The following is a 23536-nucleotide window of genomic DNA, read 5'->3' on the forward strand; positions in this document are numbered from 1 at the left end:
TGTTAATTCCAGGAAAAACAAAAAGTTTAAGAAGAAATGTAATCACAGTCACAGTAAAATACCTCACTTACTGGTGAATAATATTCACATAACTAATGCTTTAAACTTGAGTACTTTATTTGATTAAAACTTTTGAAATAATTAGGAGGTTGGAGTAAGAGGAGAAAAAATGGTGTGAGAGAAAATAACTAAATCCTCATATTCAATGGGAATAAGTCAATAAATAATATCTACAACTTTTAAATGAAGAAATCAGAATGTAATCATGTTACTCAGAAATATAGGGATAAGGAGCTAAAAAATATGTAGGAGTTGAATGGGACTGCTTCTAAAAAAAACAACTCAAAAGTGTGGAGAAAAATTATATGATGTTATTAGCTAATGTTACCCCAATACATTTAATTAAAAATTGTTTTGTTTTTTGAAAATATTTTTTCTTTATTGATTTGAGAGAGAGAGAGAGAGAGAGAGAGACACTGATGAAAGAGAACATTGATTGGCCACTTCCTGCATGCCCCCAACTGGGGATTGGGCCTACAACTTGGGCATGTGCCCTGACCAGGAATCAAACCAGCGACTTCCTAGTGCATGGGTTGGCACTCAACCAGTAAGCCACACCGGCTAGGCTAAAAATTGTTTTTAATTTAGGTTTAAAAAAGTGTGGAGAAAACTGCTTTGTTTTTATATAATCTATTTGACTTTTAAGACTATTACATTTACATATTGAAAAATAATTTTAGCCCTGGCCAGTTTGGTTCAGCGGTTAGAGCGTTGGCCTGCGGTCCTGAGAGACCCGGGTTCGGTTCCCGCTAAGGGCGCGTACCTCGGTTGCAGTTTGTCCCCGGCCCTGGTCGGTTGTGCGGGTGGCAGCCACTCGATGTGTTCCTTTCACATCGATGTTTCTCTCTCTCTCTCTGTTCCTCTCTCTCCCTCCCACTCTACCTGAACAAAAAATGGAAAAATGTCCTCGGGTGAGGATTAAAAAAAAAAAAGAAAAGAAAAATAATTTAAAATTTAGAAAGTAGCCATTTTATTTTACAATGGTATATTTTATATCACATTTAAATAAAGATATATGTAAGCAAAAAAGGAGACTTTTTTAGTTTATTATTTTCTGATTTCCCCCTAGATGCCACTTCTCACCTATCTTAGAAAAATAACTATGTACATTTTCACAAACTAAAAGAAAATACATACTGTTCCACAGCTGTTCATCTTGGCTTATGTAATTGCAGGCAACATATGAAAAGAAAAAATGGTTCTGTTTCTTTTTGTTTTAATAAATTATTAAATTATGTGTGTGAGCATTTGAAACATATACCAATAAAAACTACCAGAGTAAGTACAGGTTTATTTAAGTAGGGTTTTGTTTGTTTGTTTTAAATGGTGAAAGGCCATTATTTGAAACATGTGTTTCATGGTTTTTGGCTCTACTATGTTTTCTGGCCTGTAAACGATTCATTCATTCATTCAACTTATTCATATTACACATTTTTTTTTTTATCCTCATCTGAGGACATTTTTTGATATTTTGTTCAAATAGAGTGGGAGGGAGAGAGAAAGAGAGAAACATTGACGCGAAAGGGACACATCAAGTAGCTGCCACCCGCACAACCCAACCAGGGCCGGGGACAAACTGCAACTGAGTTACGTGCCCTTAGCGGGAACCAAACCCGGGTCTCTCCAGACCACAGGCCAACGCTCTAACCGCTGAGCCAAACCGGCCAGGGCCATATTACACGTTTTTATAAATCTCCTTTTTATAATCAAGGCTCCATGCAAAACTCTGGATTTCCTAAAATCTGCAATATTCTCTTTTGCACCTAATGACCCTAAATACTGTAAAGTGCTTACTTAGTCCAGCAGGATATATTTTTGTTTGTTAATTCTCACCCGAGGATATTTTTTCCATGGATTTTTAGAGAAAGTAAAGGGGAGAGGGGGTGGGTAGATCCATGTGTTGGTTGCCTCAGCAGGAGCCCAACCAGAGCTGAGGATCAAACCTGCAACCCGGGTTCATGACCTTGACCAGGAATCTAACAAGAGACCCCTCAGTGCTTGAGCAGACGCTCTAACCCCTGAATCACTCTGGCCAAGGCCAGCAGCATATATCTTAATTTGCAACCTTTTTTCAGGGAAAAATTCGAGTCTGTATTTATTGCTTACAAACTGGAATCGTGTTACTGGAAACCAAAACCAAAACTCCTAAAAACAATATTCTGAAGAAATTTTTCATTACCTTTTCTAATTTTCCTCTTTTCCAAGAGTTGGACGGACACCATAATATTGTCAGTGTAAAAAGGTGGAAGAAGCTCCATCTTCTGCATTATCAGGAAATCATACTTCCCAAGCAAGCATTAAACATGTAACAATAAGAAGAAAAAGAAAAAAAATAATAAAACAAACACTTAACAGTAAACCCCATGAAGTGATGAGCTCTTTCTCTTATTTAGCATGACATCTCCAGTGCCAAACATAGTATCCGGTAATGTAGTTGGTACTGAAATGTGTTAAATGAGTGAATGAAACACTACTTTGCAATTTTGTCTATATTCTCTAACTAAAATAGATACAAAAGATTACATTCTATTATTAGGCATCAGGCATTTATATGTTTGACTATAAAGGACCTGTTTTGTCAATTTTTGTATCCCCAGATCATAGAAAATATTGAAAGTTTTTTTAAGGGAAAGTTTTTACTGACTTTTTGTCTGGAACAGGTCTAAATAGGACCCAAATCCATTTTGTCTCCAAAAAAACTTCCAGCTTACTCTGTCCTCCCTGATAATTGCATGGCTTTATGAGGTTTAAGTTCAAATGAGAAAAGTCACTTTTTTCAGGAACAGGCTCTTCCGACTCCAAGCAAAGCGAAGCCAAGTTAACAAAACCGCGAAGACTTGGCTAATTCAAGCTCAAGCTAATTTATTATTATTGGCCCAAAGTGCCATTTCTGTTTTTTTTTTTCCGTGCGCAGGCCAATATCCACCACCGCACTCATGCCTCAAATACGGCGAACGTTTTCACCGGCAGTTTGTGGGAGCTATATTTCTCAGCCAAAACGGAGGGAAACTGGAATCTGTTCAGTGTAGTAATCCAGACATCTCGAGTAGATCCCAGCCTTTAAAATCTGCATCTGGTAAGAAATTCCCCCGATTTTCCATACTGCGAGCTGGGAAAACAAATCTGAACCCTTCAAGAGCGAGCTCTTTTCCAAATACTACAAGCACCGCCAACTCTTCATTTATGAGGCCAAGACTGGGACACACAGGATCCAGCGCTTCAGGATCACAGCCAAGCTGTGAGCCGCCCGCCTTGCCTTTAAATAAGCCGCTTGCGGTCTGGCTGCCCCGGAGTTCAACTTCCGGTCACATAGTGAGAGGATGTTTTTCTCCTGGCCACGCCCTCCCGGCCACGCCCGCCAGACCACGCCCTTCTGTCTACGCCCGCCACTCCCCGCCTTCCCAGCGCGCTCTCCCGCGGCCCCGCAGCGCGCGCGGGCGGGGAGGGCCGCGTGGTTCGCCGTCCGCAGGCGGCGCGCGGGCACGCCCAGAGCTGGCCGAGCGCGCGGCGGCCCGCGCGCGCGCTCCCGGTGCCCTCCCCGTGACGTGCCTGGCCGAGGCTGCGCTAGGGCGCTGGAGCTGCCAGTGCCGCTGTCATGGCGTCGGAGGCGCTGGCTGAGGAAAACCCGCCGCGGTCTCTTTAGAGCGAGGGGCGGGCGGCTGGGTATGGAGAGCGGCCCCAAGAGCCTGCAGCCGCTAGAACACGGGGTGGCCGCTGGGCCAGCGCCAGCTTCTCCGCAGGAAGGGCTACAGGAGACATGGCTCGCCGCTGGGGATGGTCCCGAAGTATGGGCGGCGGAGAGCAGCGGCCGGAATGGGCAGGGGGCGGCGGCCGCCGGGAGGAGCCTCCCGGACGCGGCTTCTCCCGCCAGCTCTCCTCGGGTTCCCGGACCCTGCAGCTCTTTCCAGGGCTTGGACATGCAGGAGAGCGATTTGGAGAGTCCTGCTGTCCAGAAGGTGCCTCCGAGAGGGCAGCACAAGGTGACCGTCTCCCCGGAGACAGCCGAGGCCGGAGCGGGCCATGGCTTGGGTCCTGCCGGAGACGCGGGCGCCCGGCCTGATCCCGCTGGCACCTGCCGGGCAGAGCTGGCGGCCTCGGGCTCCGAAGAACCCAACAGCGCCGGCGGCCTCAGCAGCAGTTGCAGTGACCCGAGCCCTCCCGGGGAATCGCCGAGCCTGGACTCCCTGGAGTCGTTCTCTAACCTGCATTCTTTCCCCAGTAGCTCCGAGTTCAATAGTGAGGAAGGAGCTGAGAGCAGGGTCCCGGAGGAGGAGGAGGAGGAGGGCGGCGCGGCGGTGTTGCCCGGGGCTGTGCCTCTGTGCAGAGGGGAGGAGGAGGAGGGGGCGGGGGAGGCAGCTCAGGTGCTCGCGGCCTCCAAGGAACGCTTCCCGGGACAATCTGTCTATCACATCAAGTGGATCCAGTGGAAGGAAGAGCACACACCCATCATCACCCAGAATGAAAACGGACCCTGCCCTTTGCTGGCCATCCTCAATGTTTTGCTTCTGGCCTGGAAGGTACATTCTGCAGCTTCCTATTTCCTACAGCTTTTGGGGAGGAGGGAAATGGGGTAGAGAAGCTGCTGCATGTCAACTGATGTCTTCCTCCTTTCTTTCCTCATTCATCAGTTCCCCTTTCTTATTACATGAGATTCATTCGAGGACTCCCTTGTTGAGAGCATATTATATGTATGTCAGAATTGCTGGCAACCTCAGGTTTCTCTTGTAGTGTTTAAATAAGAGTTTAACATTCAGGGGTGACCGATGTATGTACCAAAACTAGGACTTAGAGCATCCAAAACCGTACGATTATATTTAAACTGTATTTTTCTGTGTTATTTCTTCTTACTGACTTTATCACATATGTAAAAGAGTGAATAATAGGGAAAATGATTTTCAGGAGTTATCATCAATCCATGACGTCAGAGACCAAGTTATGGTGGTTATGTTTAGTCTATTTTCCAGCAAATGCTTGTGCCATTTGGGTGTAGATACTTAAGGAAATGGTGATAAAGAAAATGTAGCCCCTTAGACAAATTCCATTTAAGGTAAAGTATTGGTCTAATACCCAATTACCATGACTTTTTGGTTTTCAAAGATTATATTTTCCATTTATGCATGACTTTTACTTGCCTCTTCTTTGGTTCTTCTTAAATACTTTGGCATTATCAGTAACCACACATCAGAATGTGTTAAGGGAGCTAAAATTGTAACAACTAAAATAAGAAAAGATATATTCAAGGTAAAGGATCATAAAAAGGAAGGGCCTTCAAAAGTAAGTATGTTGAGGACTCAGAGTGAGTTCTCTATAAATGGAGTGTCTTATTTGAGCTTGCAGTTTTAAGGTGCTGAGAAGGTACATCTCATAGCATATTTTATTTTCAAATTGATAATTACGTCTAATGATAAAATGTTCCCTAGAAAAAAATAACCTGGAGTATTGTGACCAGTTAGGGAGAAAATCAAGTTAAGGGAGCCCTGGACGGTTTTGCTCTGTTTAGAGCTTTGGCTTACAGACCGAATGGTTGAGGGTTCCATTCCCATTCAAGGGCAGGTACATGAGTTGCAGGTTCAATCCTGTCCCTGGTTAGGGCACAGAAAGCAACTAATAGATGTGTGTCTCACATCAATGTTTCTCTCTCTCTCTCTCTCTCTCTCTCTTCTCTCTCTCTTCTCTCTCTCTCTCTCCCTCCCTCTCTCCCTCTCCCCCCCCCTCTCCATCCCTTCCTCCTTCCCTCCCTCCCACGCTATCTAAAAATCAATGGAAAAATATTCTTGGGTGAAGATTAGCAAAAATAAAACAAACACGAAAGACTGTGCCTGCTCTTAAAAAGCTGTCAAGCTATTTGGGATTGCAGCATTGATTTACTTGAAATTATTAAAGAACAATGCAAGACAATACACTATAAATACTAGGTTATAGGAAACAAATAGAAATGCATTAGATATCCTAAAAGAAGAAATTTTCCTTTGGTCTGGCATAGTGCCAGAGAGCTTCCTGGAATTTTTGGGTCAAGCTTTTAAGGAAAAGTAGAATTTAAAATAACAAGGAAATGGAATTCCTGGGAGAGAGAAGAATATAAACAAAAGGGGAAAAATAAAATGGATTGTGTATGTGTGTGTGCATGTGCATGTGTGTATTGGATGACAGTAGTAGTCAGTTCATATTGGAGAATAATGGGGGGGGAAGAAAGGTGAAAAAGAACCACTTAATGTAGGCTCTTGAATATTAGACTAGGGAATTAGACCTGATCCTGTGGTCCAGAGTTCCCAGTCTTTTTGTAGGAAGGTTATAACAATTTCCTTTAGGCTTTTCTTTTTTTTTTTTTTTAGTTTCTATATAGTACTGCAGAAGTTCAGAGGAAGGAACAAGTATTATGAAATATTTGGGGATATTGAGCATTGAACTCACTCTGAAAGACATGACTTCAAGTGAATGATCAAACGTTTGAGTTCCCACTATGTGAGGTACTAGAAATACAAAGACCAGTAAGATGCAAGTCTGCCCTCATGTAGGTAACTGTTAGTGGGGAGACAGACAGATGAACAGTAATTATGGTACAGTGTGAGAAGTTCTAAATGTGCTATGGAGTTACAGAGAAAATGGTAATTGGGGATGGGATGTGTCAAGAGAAAGATTCAAAGAAGTGGTAACCTCTGAAGTGGGTCTGAAGGATGAGTGAGAGAAGGCCTTCCAGGTAGAGGGAATACTGTATTCAAAGATGTTAAAGCAGAAAAAGGTTTGTTCTATTTGGGGAATATGGTGGAGGAGGGAAAGAAAATGCAATGGCAGGAAATAAAATTAATAAATGGGGTTAGATTTTGAATAAGCAGGCATGCTAATGAATTTGAAGATTATTTAATAAATCTGTGGTTTTTAGTCTTCTTTCTGCCTCCAGGCTATTGCTGCACACAAAAATTACTAATCAGTAATCATCAATGATGGATAGGGAGGCATTAAAAGAATCAAGGTCAGATAGAACAGTGTTCTTTTTTTTTTTTTATCCTCACCCAAGGACATTTTTCCATTTTTTGTTCAGGTAGAGTGGGAGGGAGAGAGAGGAACAGAGAGAGAGAGAGAAACATCGACGTGAAAGGAACACATCGAGCCGCACGACCGACCAGGGCTGGGGACAAACTGCAACCCAGGTACATGCCCTTAGCGGGAACCGAACCCGGGTCTCTCCGGACCGCAGGCCGACGCTCCAACCGCTGAGCAAAACCGGCCAGGGCTAGAACAGTGTTCTTAAAGTGAGTGAGGGGTTTTAGAAGTCGAAACTATTTTCATAATTATACTAAAATATTATTTGCTTTTTTTCACTCTCATTCTCTCACAAGTGTCAGTGGAGTTTTCCAGGCTATATGACGTGTGATGATATCATTACTCTGACAGTTACTGGAGTGTGTGTTTGTGTATTCTTCTGTTTAAAATTTTTCTCAGTTTTCATTTTCAGTACAGTTAAGTATTGATAGATGTAACCCACATAGACAAAAGCTCTTTGGGGTTCCTAATAATTTTAAGACTGTAGAGGGTCCTGAGACCAAAAAGATTGAGAAATGCTATAGTAGAGAAAAATAGTAAATAGGGTATGAAGGTAGTTGTCAGATTTCAGAGGACCCATCACTGGGTGTGTTTAAACTTTATATATAGCTGATAATAGGGAGCTATTATAAATTACTAGACAGAGGCATGACATGGTGAAAGTGGCCTTTTTGTTTGAGATTAGACTAGAAGTAAGACTGCAGTGAGTGTAGCAGGAAGAATTGATAAGGATAGCTTTTTTGGATGGGGAATTCTTCACCCCTTCTCTTTGATGCTGTAGCCTAAATGATGAGTTGATTACTACCTGGATATAGGAAATGAAGAAGATGATACCACTTTTTCTAATCTGGGAAATGGAGATTTCTTGGGTCATTCAAAAAACAGAAGGTGTTTTAGATGGGAAAGTTGATGTCAGCATTAGGTTGTGTCACGTTGGAAATGTCTGATAGTGGGACATAAAAAATATAAATGTTCATTATACCTCTAGAAACATAGACTGGGTCTCAGAAAGAGGGCAAAATTATAGAGAAAATTTGAATTGGGGAAATATTACATAGATGCAAGTATGGTAGCTATAAGAATAAGTGAGGGTGGTGAGCAATCGTTGTCAACTTTTTTCTACCCCAATATATGTGAGGAGCTACAAATTGCCAGCATAAACATCTTCCCTATGCTCCATCTATTTCCTCATTCCCTTTTCTAACCCATTCTTCAGTAGACAGAGAAAAGAGGAATAAAGATTAAACTTGGTAGGGAGAGGGGAATGCTAAGTGGTAAGGCAGAGAGAGTGTAAAAGAAACCAGTATAGGCACAATTTGAGATGTGAATAAGAACTAGAAATAGGGAAGTGTCATGATAATAGTCTGAGAGAGAAACTAATTTAAAAAAAAAGTGGTTAGTTATTATTGTCAAATTCAACAGCATCACGGAGCTGGTGGAATAGGAAAGATTTTGCCAAAAAGGACAGGTGTAAGGACAAGGTTGCTGAACAGTCAGGGTGATACAGGTTCCAGAACAGGTGATAACGTTCTCTTCAGAGGAAAGGAAGAGCAGTCTCATTTTCTGAAGTAATGGAAGGAATGGGTCAAGGCAGATATATACAGAAATAAGGTTATGTTAACATAGAGAGGCAGCCCAGCTGGTGTGACTGAGTGGATTGAGCGTCATCCCATGCACCAAGAGGTTGCTTGTTTGATTCCTGGTCAGGGCACATACTCAGATTGCAGACTCGATCCCCAGTAATGGGGCATGCTCCTATACATGGGGCAGTCAATCTATGTTTCTGTCTCTCTCTTCCCATCTCCCTTCTTCTCTATCTAAAAAAATCAATTAAAAATATTTTTTTAAATATATATATATTTTGATGTATTTTTATTGATTCTTTTGGAGAGAGATGAAGGGAGAGAGAGACATAGAAACATCCATGTGAGAGAAAAACATCAATTGGCTGCCTTCTGCATGCCCCCTACTGGGGATGGAGTGCACAACTTGGGCATGTGCTCTGACCTGGAATTGAACAAAGACCTTCAGTCCATGGTAAGATGCTCAATCCACTGAGCCACACCAGCTGGGCCACTGATTTTTTTTTTTTTTTTCTTAATCCTCACCCAAGGACATTTTTCCATATTTTGTTCAGATAGAGTGGGAGGTAAAGAGAGAGAGAGAAAAACATCGACATGAAAGGGACACATCGAGTGGTTGCCACCCACACGACCCAACCAGGGCCGGGGACAAACTGCAACTGAGGTACGTGCCCTTAGTGGGAACTGAACCTGGGTCTCTCTATATCGCAGGCCAACGCTCTAACCACTGAGCAGGGGCTGATTTTTTTTTTTTTAATAGAGTGGAAGGGAGGGAGGGAGGGGGAAAGAGAGAGAGAGAGAGGAACATCCATGTGAGAAAGACACATCGATTGGTTGCCTTCCACATGGCCCAGACCAGGGCAGGAATTGAACCTACAACCCAGGTATGTACATGCCCTTGACTGGAAATTGAACCCTCGACCCTTTGGACCTCCTGCGACACTAACTGCTGAGCCAATCCGGCCAGGGCCTTTATGCTTTTATTTTTCTACTTTTGCATATGAATTATGTTTTATGTTATGAAACATTTTAAAAAGTTTCTGCCTTAATATTTTTGTTTATGAAGATATTAATTTAATAATAGAGAGAGTCCCTGCTTTGTCATACTTTTGTTTTCTTATGGAAAGAATGTTATAGCCCTGGCAAGTTTGGCTCAGCGGTTAGAGCGTCAGCCCACAGACCAATGAATTGTGGGTTTGATTCCAGCCAAGTGCCCGTGCCGTACCTCGGTTGAGATTTGTCCCTGGCCCTGGTTGGGGTTGTGCAAGAGGCAGCCACTTGATGTGTCCCTTTCACGTTGATGGTTCTCTCTCTCTCTCTCTCTCTCTTCCTCTCTCTCTCCCTCCCACTCTATCTGAACAAAAATGGGAAAATGTCCTCAGGTGAGGGGAAAAAAAAGAATGTTATAGGTTTTGAGGCTAACACACTCAAAAAAAACTTACATATAATTTATACTATACATTGTGATAGAGGACATGTACTATTGTCATATCTAATCATTATGCAGCTAATCGTTCATCATGTAGCATTTTAATAGAAAAATGAATGCACTTTTCTGATTTAAGATACTGGAAGCACATTTCTTCTCTTCTCTGGCTCTTTTGGGTAGGAAATTTTTTTCCCCTCTCTTTCTTTGCTTAATAGGAGCTGTGACCATCTCCTACTCCAAGTCAAGTGAGGCACACCAGGGTTCTGAAGCAAGTCTTTATTACTTTAAACTGGTTTCTTCAGACATTAAACCTAGAAACTATAAAATAAGGATTAATATACTTGATTCTGTATAAAAAAAAATATGTTTAAGGTTAAAGAAAAATAGGACAAAAAGACACCGCCCCTCCAAAAAAAAAAAAAAAAAAAAACCTACCAGGAACTAGATAAACACTACAAACTGAGGGAACAATTTGCCAGATTACATGTCTAGGAGCTAATTTCTTAATTTGCAAAGAGCCCTTATAAATGAGAAAGAAAAAAGATGAACAACACAATAGCAAGATGAGTAATAGGCCATTAACAGAAAATTCAAAGTTCAAATGCACATATCCTCTGTGTCATTATTACCTGCAAAATGAGGCACCACAAGGGTAAGCCTCTTGCCAGCAGGAGTTTTTGCTCTAGTCCTTCCTCCCTCCTTGATGACTTTTCTCACACTCTTCACAGACACCTATTCTTGCTTCTGACTGGGTTTTACTTTTTACTTTCTTACTTGTAGGAACATTGCAATCACACAAATTTTCTCATATTCCTGTTTTTCTAAAGTAGACAGAAAGCTCTGTTGAGGTTTTCTGAGTGTACTTATTACTTATAAAAATGGAAGAACAGATGGTGAGCCAAAAATTCCATTTTAGCCTCTGCCCACCCTGTTTTTAATATAGATCCTATAAGAAGAGATTAAAAATTTCACACAATGATAGTTTTGTTTACACAATAGGTGCAAGTAACACCTCAGAGGCTTTCATTTCCAGTCTCTCCTAAGAATTAGGATTGATGTAGTATCTCTGGATTTCTGAGATGAGGGCTGATGATAGTGTGAATACTGCCTGTGGGCGATTGTCCTATTAGCAATGTGTTCATTTAGTCCTCTGCCCTTGCTGTGGTGTCATTTTTCAGTGGAAAACCTTCCCATTCCCCATCCAACCTTGTCTATGTTGAGTCTCAGGTGAAGGACATTTGAGAACAGGTGGTACCAGTAATCAAAACTTTGAATAATCATGGTAAGTACTCCTTTTTATGTCTAGGTGTCATGCTAAATATTTTATATACATTATATGCATTTTCTCTTAATTTTTTCAACGACATCATGAAATTCTTTGTAGATATTGTTTCTATTTTCTACATATAGAAAATTGAGGATGGTTGCCTGTGGACAATAAATCTAAGACAAAGCATGGTGGAAGAGCCAGTGAAAAAGTCAGAGAAGCATAGATAGACTTCATGATTTCTTAGAACAAATCCTGGGGAAGCTGGTACCAGTGCTCTTTCTATAGACTCCCATCCATTTTTAGCCCTTATGCTTTATCCCGTGACTTGTGAATTTATCTGACACTTCTCATTTCAAGCCTTTCTTGGGTTCTGTGGTGAATGAACTTGTCTTTCCCATCATAGTTTATTAAGTTTTTTTTTTTTTAATCCTCACCTGAGGGCATTTTTTCATTTTTTGTTCAGATAGAGCGGGAGGGAGGGAGAGAGAGGAAGAGAGAGAGAGAAACATCGACGTGAAAGGGACACATCGAGTGGCTGCCACCTGCACGACCCAACCGAGGTACATGCGCTTAGCGGGAACCGAACCCAGGTCTCTCTGGACCACAGGCCGGCGCTCTAACCGCTGAGCCAAACCATCCAGGGCCTATCATATACATTGTTTGACTTTTTTGTTGTTGTTGTTAATCCTAACCTGAGGATATTTTTTCCATTTATTTATTTACTTTTTAAATAGAGTGGAAGGGAGGGAGGGAGAGAAAGAGAAAAACATCAGTGTGAGAGAAACACATTGATTGGTTGCCTCCCAAATGGGGCCAGGGATTGACCCTGCAAACTATCACTCTAGTTCAGGCCACCTTCATCTCTCACCTGGCCTACTTCAGTAGCCTTCTAACTGGTCTCTTGTTTTAACCTATTTCCATCTGTCTTTCAAGCAATTAATGGAAACGTTTTCCTGTCAGCTTTTAATTGGGGGGTAGACTTTTCAGCATGGTAACCTTGCTGAGCATCTTAAATATAATTCCAGTGAATTTTGAACTGAAGACATCTTCTTTTACTAGTAAATCTTTTACTGGTAAATTTCACTGTAACAACATTCTTCATTACCCAAAACCCTTTAAATTGTGTATAAAATAGGACATTCTTGAAAATCTAATATGTGTGAATATATCTGATGGTTTTAAATAATTTTAAATAGGCATTGGTATTACTCTGAGAATAGACTCTAAATTATTATAAAAATTGATGATGAAAATGTTTCAAATTGATCTAAGTTGAAGGTTGTCTTTTATAAAATTTTACTGATTTGAAATACTGATGGCAAGTAGCAAGTCAGGTTTACCAAAAAGTCTGAATTTTAATGTTTTTAAGTGCAATAACTATTTTAATAATAAATGAATACGACATATAAGAAATTAGAATTTAAAGCATGATGTATAGAAGCTTATAGTACATAAGGTTATTTACTATGGCCAGAATTAAAGGCATGTTGAAAGGGTCCTTAAATTTCTCAATCCTTACTTTGAAAAAAAAGATACATTTCTTCCGTTTTATTCCCATTAATGCTACTGCTGATATTTTAAAAAATAATTTCTTGCCCTGGCCAGTTTGGCTCAGCAGTTAGAGTATCGGCGTGCAGACCCGACAGTCCCAGGTTCGATTGCCGCTAAGGGCACGTACCTTGGTTGCAGTTTGTCCCCAGCCCAGGTTGGGGTTGTGTGGGTGGCAGCACAAGAATCACATATTTCATGTACAAATTAAAAGTTGTTATCTCTTGTCCAATGCTCAGTGGATCGAGCATTGTCTCATGGATTGAGAGGTCCCAGTTCAATTCCTGGTCAAGGCACATGCCCAGGTTGCGGGCTCAATCCCCAGTAGGGGGCGTGCAGGAGGTGGCCAATCAATGTATCTTTCACACTGATGTTTCTCTCTCTCTTTAAAAAAAAAAAGTGGTTATGTCTTGAGCTCTAATTCAACTTTCTGTTTGAATGCAAACTAAACTTCACAGTTCTGAAGCAGACATCATTTTCTTCTACAAACTTAACCTTCCCTTACCAAATTTCTTTTTATTGCTTGTATAGATCTTGATTTTTAAAGTCTTCTGAGCCTTGGAGTCAACTTCTTTCCTCCATTATCCTCCAGTTTTCATTGGTCACAAAGTTCTGTCAAGTCTTCATTTAAAATATTTCAGATGGTGTTTTACATAAGATTTCATTGAAAGAAAGTGTTTTGCCGTTTTTAAAAGTCTATAAATGCTGGTATAGTGGAAAGGGTAATTGGCTTGGAAGTCAGATCTTAATTCACACCACTGCTGCTTTGGACAAATTAACTTTTTTTTTTTTGGTACGTGCTCCTAGCGGGAACCGAACCTGGGACTCTGGTCCGCATGCTGATGCTCCAACCCCTGAGCCAAACTGGCCAGGGCTGGACAAATTAACTTTTTAATGCCTTCATTTATTCTTTGAGTGAAGGCTAATAATGCCTGCTTAATGGGACTGTTGTGGATTAGGGTAAAATGCAATTGAATGGCAATTAATAGAAGTTCAATACATTTAAATGTTTTCCTGACTTTCTTAAAGAGCAGAGATGGGTAAATACTTAATTTTTCATCCCCTCAAGTATCTCCCTAACTTTAAAGAGATATTAGAATTCAAACTATATATTTCTTGAGTACTTATTAATTGATATGCTCATGAAACATTTAATGATGTTCTTTGGCTGGTTATTTTCATACTTACCATCACCTATATATAAACTGCTTCTTATTTCTTAGTTATTTCTGGGTCCCCTGAATTTCTTTCCTTCTCAGAATATAAAAATCTTGGCATATCATTTTTGGGATGTTTCACATTCCTGTTTTAATGTTTTATTAACACTTTAAACAGAGGTTTTGTTGTTTTTATTTTTGGTCTCATTTGAATATCTTCTAAAATATACTTTAGCCCTGGCTGGTTTGGCTCAATGGTTAGAGCATTGGCCCGTGGACCAAAGAGTTGTGGGTTCAATTCCAGTCGGTTGCAGTTGGTCCCCGGGAGGCAACCAATCAATGTGTCCCTCTCATGAAAAATAAATAAATAAATAAAATAAAATATATTTTAAATGACTAAGAATTGCAGAATAATTAGGCTAAATTAATGAGGTTTATCTTATAATGAATATTTGGAGTTGGAATACCTATTTCCTTTTGTTAATTTATTCTTACTATACTTATTATTAATCTAGTTAATACAATAAAATCTTATTTATAATATAAGACATACTTTATTTTTCTAGAAAATAAAAGCTTCATTTTATTTGGATTCTTTTTTGTCAATTCTCACCTGAGGATATTTTCTCTATTGATTTTTAGAGAGAGTAGAAGGGATGGAGGGAGGGGGAGAGAAAAAAGAAACATCGATGTAAGAGAGACACATCGATTGGTTGCCTGTTGCACATGCCCCGGCCAGTGCCAGGGATCGAACCTGAAACCTGGGTACATGGTCTTGACCAGAAATCAAACCCGAGACCCTTGGGTGTGTGGGCCAACACTCTAACCACTGAGCAACATTGCCTAAGGCTGGACTTTCACTAATTTGGAACTATGTGTTAATATGTGCTGAGAGGCTTTGCTCAAGTTTTAGGAAAACTTTTCAAACTACCTAAGAGAGTACCTTCCAAGCACCCATGTATACATTGAAGTACAAAGTACTATCATTTTCTTACAAACATCATAGATTATTACTAAGAGGACCACCTGAGAACCTAGGTCATACTTTATTCCTTTTTTTTCTTTTTTAATTTAGAGTTTTAGTTCAGCCGGTGGCTCAGTGGTTGAGCATCAACCCATGCACCAAGAGGTCACCAGTTCAATTCCTGGTCAGGACACATGCCCAGGTTATGGGCCCAATCCCCAGTGGGGGGCATGTAGGAGGCGGCCAAGTGATGTTCTCTCTCATCAATGTTTCTCTTTCTCCCTCTCACTTCTCTCTCTAAAATCAATAAAGGAATAAAATTTAGAGTTTCAGACAGTGCCACAATTGTTCTGTATTCTTTGCTAGCAATCCCATAAACTGTTTCTCTTTAATAAAATCTAAAGCGACAAAGGAGTGAAAAGTCTTAGGATCATTAATAAAACCTTGACAATGACTTTTGAGGTAATGGTAGTAGAGGAAAGCAAAAAGAGAAGCAAGCTTTCAGGAATATTGTGGTTAAAAGAAAATAAGATATGTTGATGGCTCCAAAGTATTAGTGAGAGGCAGGCATTTTTCTTCACTATTGTATTTTGTTTCTAGTTTTAATGAACATCCAGGTTATTTTATTGGCTAAGATTCAGAAAATGAATATACCACTGAGTATGCTTGTGAATAAGTCAGCTAAAATATTTGTGTATTTCTTGTACCACTTCTAAAATCAATATAGAGATTGTCATTTCCTATTTTAAATATTTGAAGAAACACATGCTAGGTAATTATTATTTGGAAATTCCAAGGCTAAACCCTGAAATTATCTGTTTATAGAAGTTTGTATGTAGAGTGTATTTCCCAAATACATATACTTGTTAGTGCCTTTGTTTCTTATCTTGATAATTTTATTGTATGATTACTACATTAACCAAAGCAGAAGATAAGCTTTGTGGGATTTTCTGGTGAATATATTTCAGTAGTGAATATGTCTGGAATAAAAGAATATATAGGTCTTATTTAAAAAACATTGCTAGGTGCAATGGTTTTTCAGATTGGTCTGACCGTTGCTTAGAATATAAACATTCACAGTGAATATAAACTACTGCTTTAAATATCAGACATTCAAAAGCAGTTCTGAAGCACCTTGATAAAATGCTATATAATAACAGTTAAAATAATCTAAAGCAAGGATCAGTAAACTTTTCTTGTAAAGGACCAGATAGTAAATTTGTTAAGTTTTGGCCCTGGCCGGTTTGGCTCAGCGGTTAGAGCGTCAGCCTGCGGTCCAGAGAGACCCGGGTTCGGTTCCCGCTAAGGGCATGTACCTCGGTTGCAGTTTTTCCCCAGCCCTGGTTGGGTCGTGCAGGTAGCAGCCACTCGATGTGTCCCTTTCACATCGATGTTTTTCTCTCTCTCTCCCTCCCACTCTATCTGAACAAGAAATGGAAAAAATTCCTCGGGTGAGGATAAAATATATATATATATATATATACACACACACACACATATATATATGTATGTATGTTAGGTTTTGTGAGCTAATGTGGCCCCTGTTGCAAAGATTTAACTTTGCTACCACAGTGCAAAAGCAACCAAACAATACATAAGTCATGTTTCAATAAAACTTTATTTAGAAAAACAGGCAGGGACCATGATTTGCTAATGAGTTTCAATTTAAAAAGAAAAAATAATTAGGATTGAGTAATGATCAAAACCTCTGATGTAATCTCTGGTTTCACTGAGTGATAAATCTTCTGGATGCCTAAATCATAAGCATCAACTATCATATATGCTCTCAGAGGGTCTCACATTGTTCTGAGTTATCTATTTTATTCATTGATAAAAACAAACAAGCAAAAAATTGTGGCATGCTATTACCACATTTGGTAACAAATACCCAGAGGACCTTTTTCAACACTTGGGAGAATGGAAGAAATTGCTGATTTAAATAATTTCCATGGCTGAATAGAAAATAGTTCTGAAAAATTTTACATTATGCTTCTATTCTCCTATCATTGTTATGTTAATTACTTTGAGTTTGCATCCCACAGTATTTATTTTTCTCCTATGAATATACCACAGAGTATGCTTTTGAATAAGTCAGTTAAAATATTTACAATCATTAGTGGTAATATCTGTGTAACTCATGACAGTTCATTTGAAAAATTAATTTAGACTGATGTGTTGCAGCTGAATTAGCTTTAGAAACTTGAATATGTATATACTTTTAACGATTTTATTGTGGAATATAAGAAGAGTACATAAAACAGAAATGTCCAGTTTAACAAGTTATTATAAAGCAAACAGCAGAACTACATGCAAGTCAAGAAATAAAGCACTGTCAGCACCCCAGATATGTCTTATATGCTCCTTTCCAGCTATCACTTCTCTTATCCCTAGGGCTAACCATAATCCTGATTTTATAGTATCCATTTTTTTACTTTTCTTAGTAATTTTATCATCAAGAATGCAGCTCTTAACAATATAGCTTAATTTTGCCTGTTTGTAAACTTTACAAGTGGAATAATACAATCTGAATTCTTCAGTGTGTGACAAATACTTTAATACTGTATTTACGTTAACCATTCAACAATAAAAAATGGCCAAGGTAGACTAAGGTAATGGGATACTGAGCTGTGATTAAGCCTGTTTTCAGTAAAACTGCTCAGAGAGTCACCTGTCACAACATGTTTGGTGCCTCTTCCCGCCCTTTCACTGCATTTTCTATCATGCACTTCACTGTTGCAGATGCCTAATGACAATCATGGTGGGTGGTAAAAGGCAGAGCACTAGGCTTTGAAAACAGATTTCTCAGTGTCTCTGAGGCTGTTACCATTCTGTCAATTTTATTGTGATAGGATTGACTGTTATATTCTATAAAGATTTATTATAAAGATTTTGATAATGTGAATGTTAATGTATGCAGATGCATATATACACATACATATTTATATTTCTGACAGAAAAAACACTTTAATCACCTAAAACATTTGATTTTATTGAAAAAAAATTTGTTTTTCAGGTGAAACTTCCACCGATGATGGAAATCATAACTGCTGAACAACTGATGGAATATTTAGGTTAGTATTGAAAAGTGGATGATTTTATATCTCTTTTAAAATAAAATAAAGTTTTAAAAGCTCATATGTTATCAAATCTCACATTCCAGAACTATTATATAATCTATTTTTAAATTAAAATTTTTAATCTCTTAACTAAAAATTTTTATCAGTATATTTCTCTTTTGGGATGTTAAAGCCTTTTTTCTGACCAGGATTAAAATCCTATAATATAAATAAGGAGACTAACAACATGTAGAAAACAACAAGCTATATATTAATTCTAATAAATTGCAGAATGAGAAGTGGCACAGACATTCTGACATTGCATGTAGAAACTGTTTTTAAAAATGCTGATTAGACTTGAATAAAGACCAGGAGCTGATTTAAAGCAGTGCTTCCCAAAGTATGATTTATGAACCTATGCCAGTTTATGAAACGTTAGCTACAGTGTCCCCGCAGTGACATAGGGGCTTGTACCAGAATGTAAAACATTTACAATAGTAAGCACACAGTTAAGTTTATCTGAAACTTTTTCATAGCAAAATTTTCTTGGTGAGGGAAGTACTGTATTGAATTGCATTCTTGTGCAAGCATCTTATTTCAGAACAGACCATCAATACACAGTTTGCAGCTGCATTGAGTAGATCTTGTTTACAAAGCAGGTAGTTGTATATCACACTGAGATCTTTTACAATTTAGCAAATAAAAGTTTATGTATTTATACTATTACCAAATAGGACATCTTAATCCATATTCTCACAGTTGTTTTTAGTAATTAAACTTTTATTTTTATTTTATTTTATATTTTATCCTCACCCGAGTACCTTTTTCCATATCTTGTTCAGATAGAGTGGGAAGGAAAGAGAGAGAGAGAGAGAAACATCGATGTGAAAGGGACACATCGAGTGGTTGCCACCCGCACGACCCATCCACGGCCGGGGACAAACTGCAACTGAGGTACGTGCCCTTAGCGGGAACCAAACCCGGGTCTCTCTGGACCGCAGGCTGACATTCTAACCGCTGAGCCAAACTGGCCAGGGCTAAACTTTTATTAAAAAAAAAAAAAATTGTCATCTGACTACTTTGTCTTTGGCATCCCAGACAGCTAACTAACTGATTTTTGTGAGATGTAGGCTTAGCAAAGTAATTGAGATTGCAGCTTTTGGAAGACCTTTTCTGTATGTATAACTCAATTCCATTTACTGGCTAGGGAACCTCATAGATATGGGTAGGTTATCTTGAATACCTAGATATCTAGAAATAGAATTTCTCTATCTCTTTTAGTCTCACTTAGTGATCCTTAGACTTTGTGATTTCTAAATTATATTTCATGGGAAGGCTAAAATATGTTTGATGCTTTTGAGGAACAGCCAGTATGACTGCCAAGAAGTGTGTGAAGGGGAGGTAGTCAGAAATGATATTAGAGAAGTAATAGGGTTGGATCATATAGGGCTCTGCAGACTATTTTAGAAACTTTGACTTTTGCTGGAAGTGAGGTGGGAAGTCACTAGAGAAATTGTCAGTAGAGAACTGACATGATCTGACTTTGAGTTTAACAAGAATTCTCTGGCTGTGGTGTTGAAAATAGAACTTAGGGGGTAAGGACAGAAGCAGAGAGATCAGGAAGCTATTACAACTGGCAAAGGTGGTTGTAGCTTCAAACAGGGTAGTAGAAGTGGAGACTGTAAAATGTGTTCAAGTTTTGGAGATAGAGTTTACAAAATTTGCTGATCAGCTGAATATGGAGGGAGAATGAACATGGAGTAAAGGGTCAGCCCATGGTTTTTGGCTTGAACAGCTGGAAGTATTGAGTTACCGTCAACTGGAATAGGAAACAATATAGGGAACATGTTTAGGGATAAATATCAGGATTTAGATTTTGAGATGTTTGTTGAAAAGTGGAGATCTCAGGAAGGCAGTTGAATATAAAATTATAAGAGTTCATATGCATGTATGCATGAACAGTGGACATGGACAACAAAGCTGGGGACAGGGTGGGGAGAGGGGAGTCAGTGGGGGAAAAAGGAGAAACATCTATAACAAAAATAAATTAATTAATTTAATTAAAAAGAAAAAAAAAATTATAAGAGTTCAGATGAGAGATCTGGATCAGTGCTGTACAGTGGAACTTTCTTTGGTGATAGAAATGTTCTGTATCTGTGCTGTCCAGTTGGAAGCCACTAGCCACATGTGGCTCTTAAGCTCTTAAAATATTGCTGTGCCTGGCCGGTGTGGCTCAGTGGATTGAGCATCGACCCTTAGACTGAGAGGTCCCAGTTTGATTCCCCATCAGAGCACATGCTGGGGTTGCTGGCTCAATCCCCAGTAGGGTGCGTGCAAGGAGGCAGCCAATAGATGGTTCTCACTCACATTGATGTTTCTGTCTCTCACAAAGCTGGTGTGGCTCAGTGGTTAAGCATTGACCCATGCTCTAAGAGATCACCTGTTTGATTCCAGGTCAGGGTGTATGCTCAGGTTGTGGGCACAATCCCCAGTGAGGGGCATGCAGGAGGTAGCCAGTTGATGTTCTCTCTCATCAATGTTTCTATCTCTCCCTTCCTCTCTCTCTAAAAAGTCAATAAAAACATGTTTAAATATATACATACACACACACTGCTGTGACTGAGTAACTGAATATTAAATTTAATATTAATTTAAATTTATATTGCCATATATTGATAGTGGCTAATGTATTAGACAGTACAGATCTAGCTTGTAAATATACATTTAGAAGCAGAAAACATATATAAAGTGAATTACACTAAGTTAGATCATGAAGAGGATAAATGTAGATAGAGAAGGGAAAAGATCAATGAACTGATTCTGGATATGCCAGTGATAAGAAGTTGGGGAAGAAGGAAGAACAGGTGTGCTCAGCCAGGTAGAAGGAAAAAAAGGAGACTGATTTCCTAGAATCAAAATGAAGAAGAGTTTCAATGAAGAGTGAGATGTTAGCTGAATCAAATGTGGCTAATAGTTCAAGCAGGAAGAAAACTTAAAAATTGACCATTAATTGAGCCAATAAGAAGGTCATTGGTAACTTCCACAAGTGCATGGTATTAAAACCTGCCTGTAGTGGATACAAGGGAAAATTGGAAATCCTCAGATTGAGCCAACAGGAGTGTAACAAAGAGCTCATTTTGTCTCAGAAGGTATTGCAGACAAAGGCAAGTAGAGGGTGGTAATAGCAGGGAAGAGGTTCGGTATATTAAATTCATCTAAATGTTAGCTAGCAAAGCCTTGAGGAAGCAGGACATAGGGCAGAAAATTTTAATAGGGAAAAAGAAAACTTGATGAAGAAATATCTAGATCTAGGGTAGTGAAAGAAGTTTGGAAGTCTTGGGGACTCAGCTACTAGGGACGAGCATGAAAGTAATATCCTAATGGAGAGTGGGTGAGAAGTGAGCAAGAGTGATATGAGAAAGATTCTGAAGAATTTGCCACGCCCAAAGTAAACTTTATTCAGGGCCAGTCATGCCAGGACAAATTGTTTAATTTTCTAAACTATTTGAACTTTCTTCTCTTGAGATTACTGCAGTTCTCTAGAGAAACTAGAGATGCTTTTGAGTTAATAAGCAAACACTAGTAGAAAGATTATAAGAGAAACCATTAATTCCTTTCCTAGCACCTAGCTGAGGAACCACAGGGAATGGGAATTTTGATTGGCATAGGTTAGAGGAGGAGTGAATTTTGTTTTGGAAATTTCTGTTACTAGAATAGTAGAGCAGGGCCGTACATAGACAAGGCTTGTTGGAAAGCTTTGGCATAAAGAAAGGGACAGGACAAGCTAGGATACCTAAGAAGTACTATGAGAGCTAATAAAATAAGGTGGGGAGGAAGTGTAGGTGGAAGGCAGAAAATGGGTAGGAAGATAATGTAAAACAAAGTGTAACACAAAGTGGAATTTATACTACATATAATTCTACTCATCTGAAATAGTTGGTATGATGATTCGACTAATAAAAGACACATTACATTTTAATTATATTTTACTTTATTATTATTCTGCTTTCTTTGCCCAACCAAATTATTTTTTAAGAGAATCATTCATTTCCTAGTATTTGTTTTAACCCATTACTAAACACATAATAAACTTCCAATAAGGAGTGTTTTTTGTTTGTTTGTTTTTTACTTTTATTAGTATTTAGTTTATGTTGAATTTACTCCTAGGCCATAGTGTTTATTTCTTCAGTTTTTTTCTGGGATATCTTTTTCTTCTATGCAACCTCCTCTTCTGTTTTAGGAACAATCTGTTCTTTTTCAGTAAGAATCATCTCATTGTGGCAGGGAGAGCTCATGTATGGGTTAATCCACTCATGAGCTCTGTAAGTTCTATGCCGCATCTTGGGAGCTTTGCTCACCTGGATGTGTTCAATGATCAGAGAATCTTCATCTAAACTCTAAAGTTTAGCATCACTCTTTTCATTTTTAAGCACATACAGCAAAAATTCAGCACTCTTTGGGCCACCAGCTCTGTGTCCAGCCCTACTGTTTGGCCCAGGCACACCTACCAACTCCACCATTGTAATGATGGAATGGCACACATTGCTGGTATAAAGAGACATCCTTCAGACATTTGGTGGTTTTCAAATATGCATACCCTTGATGACCTGGGAAGTTTCTCAAGTGTTCTTTTTTTTTTTTTAAATCCTCACCCGAGGATATTTTTCCATGTATCTTCAGATAGAGTGTGTGTGTGTGTGTGTGTGTGTGTGAGAGAGAGAGAGAGAGAGAGACAGAGAGAGACATCAGTATGAGAGAGACACATCGACTGGTTGCCTTCTGCATGACCCTGACCAGGGCCCGGGACTGAACCGCAACCGAGGTATGTGCCCTTGACCGGAATCAAACCTGCGACTTTTTGGTCCACAGGCCAATGCTCTAACCGCTGAGCCAAACCAGCCAGGTCATCTTGGGTGTTCTTAAGGTGAGCAGGAGCCCGGCCAGTGTGGCTCAGTGGTTAAGCATTGACCCATGCACCAAGAGGCCGTTGATTCAATTCCCAGTCAGGACACATGCCCAGGTTGTGGGCCAAATCTCCAGTGGGGGGGCATGCAGGTGGCGGCCAATGGATGTTCTCAATGATGGTTTTATCTCTCCCTCTCTCTCTAAAACCAATAAAGAAAAAAAAAATTGAAAGTGAACACAAAATTTGAACCTCTTGGTTTGCATGAGTTTGTGGGGTTTTCTGGGTCAAGTGAATAACGAACCATTTTCAGAGGTCACCTCTGGCTACTTTTGGGAAGAGCTTGATAATTATTGATAGAAATAATGTTGTTGACCAATTTCAGATAAGCTAGACAAAACAGCACTCTTGAGAAAAGATTTATTTAGGTATCTAAAACTATAAGATGTTACCTTAAAGCCATTTAAAAATATCTGATTCTTCTATCAAATGAAATATAGGATACAAGTATACCAATTATGTTCT

General features: G+C 39.3%; 1 protein-coding gene across 4 annotated transcripts in view; it reads left to right on the top strand.

Annotated features, from left to right (window-relative positions):
- Positions 1–3655: 3655 nt before the first annotated feature.
- Positions 3656–23536, top strand: part of MINDY2 (MINDY lysine 48 deubiquitinase 2) — a 66031-nt gene continuing 46150 nt past the window's right edge. The window contains exons 1-2 of one of the 4 annotated variants that reach the window (XM_036258196.1): positions 3656–4577; positions 18066–18123. In XM_036258196.1, coding sequence (XP_036114089.1) covers positions 3726–4577; positions 18066–18123 — 910 coding nt within the window. In that variant the 5' untranslated portion in view covers positions 3656–3725. Of the gene's footprint in view, positions 4578–11374; positions 11396–18065; positions 18124–19038; positions 19063–23536 lie in introns of those variants that run through there. The other 3 variants (XM_036258206.1, XM_036258201.1, XM_036258215.1) reach the window with 3 other exon arrangements.

This window comes from Molossus molossus, unplaced genomic scaffold, assembly GCF_014108415.1.
Source record: "Molossus molossus isolate mMolMol1 unplaced genomic scaffold, mMolMol1.p scaffold_m16_p_1, whole genome shotgun sequence".
NCBI lineage: Eukaryota > Metazoa > Chordata > Mammalia > Chiroptera > Molossidae > Molossus > Molossus molossus.